General features: G+C 45.5%; 1 protein-coding gene across 1 annotated transcript in view; it reads left to right on the top strand.

Annotated features, from left to right (window-relative positions):
• The first annotated feature begins 556 nt into the window (after window positions 1-556).
• Window positions 557-6,935, top strand: part of BTC (betacellulin) — a 42,483-nt gene continuing 36,104 nt past the window's right edge. The window contains exon 1 of the mRNA XM_006754574.2: window positions 557-989. Within this exon, the coding sequence (XP_006754637.1) occupies window positions 932-989 (58 nt within the window). The 5' untranslated portion in view covers window positions 557-931. The remainder of the gene's footprint in view (window positions 990-6,935) is intronic.

Below are 6,935 nucleotides of genomic sequence, written 5' to 3'. Positions count from 1 at the left end.
TAATACTGGGCGCTGCTTTCTGTCTTTGAAAGCTATGAGGATGCCTTTGTGTTCCAGAAAATGCTTGGATCAGATTCCACTTCTCCATAAAAGAGGAGGTGTGATGAAATAGAGACCGGCAAAAAGCATTCTTCTTATTTTTACAGATCCAGTAGAGTGAATGCATTAAAGAAATAAGTGAAAATACAATGGATCAATGAATAAATAAAGATATAAGTGACATTTCTAAAGTAGCTCTTGGGGAGTCCAAACTCCCAGAGAGCCAACAAATGATACATGTAAACAGAGGGCTTGTAAATTGTCGAATGCCTGAGGTTAGCCACAGCACTGCTTGGCTCTGGTCCCTCCAAGAGACCGGCAATTGGCTGCAGGAAAGTTGGAATTCCAGAGCACATTTGACTCTGCTTCTCCCTCAGAGTTTGGCGCAGGCTTCTCCCTGGGCTGCCTGCAGGCCTTGTAGGACACATCTGACTCCCCTGCGGTGCATTCTCTCCCTGCTCCCGGGCTACCTGTTTACTCCCCCAGGCGGAGGGACAGGGACAGTCAGGCGCGACCCAGCAGGTGGAGCGGCTGAGCTGGCCCCAGGGCAGGCCCAATATGAATCTCAGTGTGGGTGTGGGGCAATTTGGGTGGGAACAACCTGGAGACTACCACCTCGCCGTCCTGCGCCGGGCTGGTGGGGTGTGTGCAGAAAGAGCAGAAATAAATAGGAGGCTCCCTCCTCCCAGCGACTCTCAGGGATCCGGAGGCCGCCGCCCTGGGTGTTTGCCTGCCCTGTAGCCAGGGTTCCAGTCTGAAGAGTAGTTTCGTTTCCTTCTGGCTCCAGGATTAGTTTCCAGGCACCTCCTCGGACGCCCAGTGGCCTGGAAAAGGGACGCAGGAGGAGGCGGGAGGCTCGTCTAGGGGCTGCCCGCCCTGCAGCGCGGGTTTGATGGACCTGACCGCCCCGGGCAGCGGCGCCGGCTCCCTGCCGCTGCTCCTGGCCCTGGGTAAGTGGCCGCACTGGGTGCTGGAGACCCAGGAGGAAAGCTGGGGTGGAGTCGCAGGGAGAGCGAACTCTGGTCTGAGCTGGCATCTGGACCCAGGGCGGCGGGGGCCCTGCCAGGCGCAGGTCAGGGAACTTGGGCCGCTGGGAGAGTGCGACGTTTTAAGGGCCCGGCAGTGGGGCACCTGCTGGGGCTGGGCTGTCCCTGGGCGCGCAGGGCTGCGAGAGGGCGGAAGGGATCCCGGGCCCAGCGGCGGGTGCTGCAGCTGTGGGCGCAGAGTGGAGGACCCGGGTTGCTAGGCAGGGTGCCCTCAAAACCTTGGGGGGCTCCGTGCTCCTGAGTGAGAATTGGTGGGAGGAAAAGCAGGAGCATGGGAGAGGAAGAGAAAGATATCCCGGGGAGTAGTTGGAAAGAGAATTCCTTGGCTTAAGATGTGGGCTGGGAGTGCAGGGCAAGGTGGATGGGTCTTTCCTTGGTGTGTGTGCCAGAGGTAAGAGAGAGATGACTCCTGGGGAGACTCGAGCTGGCCGAGGCTTGGGATTGAATTCTTACACCTGTTTCTTGCTGGAGCAGTGCGGGGAGCTGGAGGAGAAAAGGCAACTTGTGAGACCTGATCTCCTGTTGCTGATGGGGCAGCAAAGAAAAAGGAAATGACATGTTCCCCCTAGGGCACTGTCCAGGAAACACACAGATGCTTTCCTGGGGATCTAGTCACATGCTGCTTAGACCGGGATGCGCATTTTAAGGAGTTGTTAGGGGATTTCACCATCGTGTGAACCCCATGGAGTGTACTTCCACTAACTCAGAAGGTATAGCCTAACGCACACCCAAGCCCTATGGTATGGCCTAGTGCTCCTAGGTCCCAAGCCTATACAACGTGTTACTGTACAAAGCAACATGAAATTAAATCAAGCACAAGAGAAAAGCATGCAGTCAGGACACTTGGTAAACAAAGATGTATGAGACTGCTGCTAGTGTAACAAAGCGTGCTGTTTTACAGGACACTTGTTTTTAAGGAGTAGAAAGATGCAGTCTAAAATAACAATAAAAAGTGTAGCATAGGTAATACGTAAACTAGTAACAGTCACTTCTTATCATCATCAAGTGATCTGTACTGTACATAATTGTATTGCTGTACATTTATAAGACTGGCAGCACACTAGGTTTGCTTATGCCAGCATCGCCATACACCCGTGAGTAATGTGTTGCTCTATGACATCATGCTAGCTACGAAGTCATTGGGTGATAGGAATTTTTCAGCTTCATTATAGTCTTTGGGGACCAACAATCCTATATGTGGTCCCTTGTTGGCCAAACCTCCTTAGGCAGCATGTGACTGTATATTCTTTATTTTAAGGAGAAGTTGCAGGAGGGGAAACTTTTCTTTATTTCGAAGGTTTAATCTAGGTCAGTGATGGAGAACCTTTTGAGCTCGGCATGTCAGCATTTTGAAAAACCCTAACTTAACTCTGGTGCCGTGTCACATATAGAAATTTTTTGATATTTGCAACCATAGTAAAACAAAGACATATTTTTGATATTTATTTTTTTATTTTAATACCATTTAACAAAGAAAAATCAACCAAAAAAATGAGTTCATAGGTTCGCCATCACTGATCTAGGTGGTTAGGTTAAGGACCACTGGGTGTGGTCACGTGGTGTGAGGGAAGAGAGGGCAGAGGCAGGTGGGAGGAGTTGCAGGATGCCCAGAAACCCCTGGAGGCTGTCCCCACCACCTTGGGAGTCGGTGCTGGCAGACAGGAGCCTGGAACTTCAGGTGCTGGGGGAGGTGTATGCAGCTGGAAACCAGGCTCCCTTGGCCCTCCCGTGTGATAAGGTAGCAGGAAAACCCACCACTTTAGGGCATCCCATTGACATCACGGTCATTTTGAGGGGGGTGGAGGGAAGGAAAACTAGTATTTTGCAGGCTTAGCTGGGATGTGGGGCAGGGGCACCTGGGCTTGGGGCATTTATGTGGGAGAGGAGAGTCTTCACAGCTGAAGTGTCTACAGCTTCAAGCCTAGGAAGGGCTGGGATTTCTCTTACGGAGGGAAAAGAAATGGGACCTAAATGGAAACTTTCATGTGGCTGTTCCTTGGAGTCAGAGAGGTGGCTAAAAAGGTTTGTAACCTTGGCTGGAAGTGGACAGTCCATGGTTAGAGAGAAGGAACTGATTTAACAAACCCTGCAGAGGAGGAAGACAGGAACAGGCTAGTGGTGGAGTGATGTGGAGCCTCCGGGAAGAGCAATGGGACTGAGAGTTACGCCCAGGACCAGTGCTGAGGCTATGCCAGTTCTGGATGAAGGTGCAACTTTCTCCTTACAATGCATATGGACTGTCCAACACTCAAAGTATTTACTGAGCATCTGCTCCAGTCAGCAGGATGCTAGAGTATATGGAAATGAGAGTGGGATGAGGGCTCAAGAAACTCCAAGATGTAATTTCGAAGGCATGATTTCTGCTCTAAAAGATGTTATGTTGAATTGGAGATACACGACTAACAGATATGACACAATAAGAGAAAAATTCATGAAACCAGGAAGGGAGAGCTACCTCCACCAGAGCTTCAACAGTGAAGGGTGGGCTAGTGGGGAACAGCTGCCTGGAGGACACGAGTGGGTGCCTTGAAGCTTGGGTAGCATCTGAAATAGTAGAGAAAGGATGCCAATGATATACAAAGGCTGGTGATGGAAATAAGATTGTTTTCCTGGAGAGACAGTCAGTCAGCATGCCAGAAAGTAGAATTTATGAGAGGCAGATGGATGACGAAGAGCCAAAAAAAGCTACATTAAAATATTTGGACATGAATCAATAAACAGTTAAACACACACCATCATAGGTCTTGAATACGGAATGATATAATGCAAACAAAGATTCAAGGAGGTAAACTGGTCAGTGGGGCGCAGTGTGGGAGCAGGGGGAGAGGTGCTGGGGGCCAGAGACCTGATTGTCTCACAGCTGTGATCCAGGCATGAGCTCATTCAGGCCTTAAATTAGGGTGATGTGCCCGGCGGAATGTTATGGTAGAAATTATTCTTCCAGATTAATAGATATTCTTCCCCCTTTACTATCACACAGTGCTTTATCTTTTTTCTCAAACACTGTTAAAAAGCAGAAAAACCCTAACCTAGTGTTATTGTACACTCAGTAACCTAAATGTACAACTGCCCTGTTGAATGTTTGGCTTAGGGAATCGAACTCTTTAGATCCCCTAAAGCTCCACTCTGTGGTTTGTTGGCATCAGTGTTCACAGAAAGTGGTCCTTTTTCTCTCGTGCTCACTGTACTTTTAAGTCTCATTCCCAATTTAAGTCACATGTTATTGTATTTACTTTTTGAAAGGAATGTGAGCAATGTACTGTGTGATGCACTAGCGTGTGTGTGTGTGTGTGTGTGTGTGTGTGTGTGTGTGTGTCAGTGAAAAGTACCTTGAGAACTGGCAATGAGCAGGCATGAGACCTGGTTCTACTCTGCTATTCCGTGACTCAGAGATGCCTGCAAGTTATAAATTTCTGGGCCTTGATTTTCTCATTTGCAAAATGAAGCAGTTGCTTTAGATGAGACTAAAGTTCTTACCAACTTGACATTGTAGTGATCTGTAACCAACACTTTCACTGGGAAATTTAAGAGAAAATCTTTTTACAATATCACTTAACTTCCATTTCCTAGGAAATGGGATCTCTGTTTCAGGCAAACGTTATCACCAGAGATAATCATGGATGCTTGATTCTTTGAGAAATGTGGTAAAGGGGCAATAACTTTCTTCAAAGTGGGTTTTTTATCTTTAAAAAAATTGAGTCATTCCCCGTAATTTTTTTTTGTTTGTTTCTCCCTCACATCCACTTGCTATATAACACTAACACTGAAATTATAACCAATGAAAAAGGGGAAAAACTTTTCTTTTGAAAAAATGAGTGCGTTTTAAGGTAAAAAAAAAATGTGTTCTCCTTATTAAAATCTAAAAGCTTAATATTTGCAAGTTGGTTTTAAGTTCTGCTAGAAAACATGAATGTACTCATGATTGTAATATGTAGCTTTGAAGTTATAAAGCAGAAGGTGGCAGCAGGTAAAATTCCCATTGTATAAATGACGTAACTGAAGCCCCAAACACTGGAAGATTTTAGGATTTGCCTCTTCAGACATGATGTTGACTTAAAACAGAATTGGAGTTTTTGCATGTGTTTTTTTTCCACTTGAAAAACCTCAGGTTTCACAGACCACCCTTGCATATTAACCACTGTTACAAAATCAGTTTTCGCCATTGCATGATTCTCTCTTGTGGTGTGGAAATGCCCGAACAATTCTGGGAGAGCCCAGTGCTGCAGGCATACCCCGTGATGCCCCTACTGAGGGTTGGCCTGCCAATGCCTGTGCCAAAATGGAAAGTGCAGAGGACAGAGGATACTTATGTCTCTCCCAGGGTCACAAGCTTCTGGCGTGGCCTCATCTCTGTGGGATTGTTCACCCCAGTACTCCTGTGCCCCTTAGTCCACAGAGAGCCTGGAGGGAAAAACATCATCTTGTTTGTTCTCATCCTTTAATTGTAGTCAGCTCATGCCAGGATATAGACATGAATACCCCTGACCCGTGCTCATAAGCATCTCTGTAAGGATCAATATCTTTCCAGGAGGGTCCAGACAAGCCCGAATCAGGGCTGTGTGTAGTTTAGGCTTAAGCCATGATCATGATGCACTTCTAAATGGCTCCGACAGAACCCTGGGTCCACAAAGAATCTGAAGTCCAGCTGGTCAGGAGTGCTTCAGACTACAACCTAAGAGGAAAGCAATCTGATGGAAATGGGTACGCTCTTACTGCTAATGGCTGCTAGCTTTCCCAGGCATCTTTGTATCTTGAAAAGGGAATCTTGGTAGCTCAAATGAATTTCTAATTGCTAAATAAGATAATTTTTTAGATGGTTGACAGAGATGGAGTATTTAATCTTAGGTTTCATCAATTAGGTAATAACTTACTTTGATTATCAGCAAGACTAAGTCAAATAGCCATGAAATACTTTTACTTATTCTTTACATTCTGACTTGTAGACTAGAAACATTAATTCCAAAACAGTGACAAAAATTTGAACAATGTTTGTGTTCAGCCTTATTGCCATATTTCAGTTTGACTGAGTTGGTTGAGTTACTAATGTAATATTTCCCTCTTTGGAAAATCATAGGTTTATTAATTCATTTAGCCTTATTTAACATAAGAAGGTTATGTCAGAGGACCTCTAACTCATACCAGAGGACCTCTTCTTGGGAGTACGATACTAATGGATAGTGGATAGCTATTGTGGCATTTTTCAGAAGGGAAATAATACAGAGTATGCAGTGGTTTAAATATTGGTTTTAGTGTGCAGAGTAGATCAGAAAAAGAGAACTCATACAATAAGAGGCAAGTAAAGAGAAAGCTACTGTAAACTAGCCCAGAAAGTCTGGACCAGGCAATGAAGACAAAGGAATAAACTCAATAAATATTTCTAAGCAAGAATTGATAGGATAGAATGACAAGTCATGTGTGGGTTAGGAAGGAGAAGGAACAAATAAAACTGTCTCTGAGACTGTTAACCCGAGAGAGACAAGGAGTTTATGTACATGTGAATGAGAGCTGTTGTGTGTGTGTGTGTGTGTGTGTGTGTGTGTATGTGTGTGTTTTCCTGTGGAGATGTGAACTATTTTGGACTAGAAATCTGATTGTTTTCCCAAGGAATGTAAAAAGTAAAGGTTATCAGGCCTCTCCCCAGACCTACTAAAGTCTGGTTAATATGTTCCTATAAATATAGCTGTTTAAAGAATTTCCAAGAGAAGGAAAAACATTTTCCTCAACAGAATAATTGCAAGTAATATATGTAGATACTGGCCCTCTTGAAGGTGGAGCTGAGAACCTGTCACAGACCAGAGGCTGCTACTGTGTGTGATATCGTGCACTGGGCTACTAGTGTATATATATATA

This window comes from Myotis davidii, unplaced genomic scaffold, assembly GCF_000327345.1.
Source record: "Myotis davidii unplaced genomic scaffold, ASM32734v1 scaffold892, whole genome shotgun sequence".
Lineage (NCBI taxonomy): Eukaryota > Metazoa > Chordata > Mammalia > Chiroptera > Vespertilionidae > Myotis > Myotis davidii.
The sequence above is the reverse complement of the archived record's forward strand: the minus strand, read 5'-3'. Positions and strand labels throughout refer to the sequence as shown.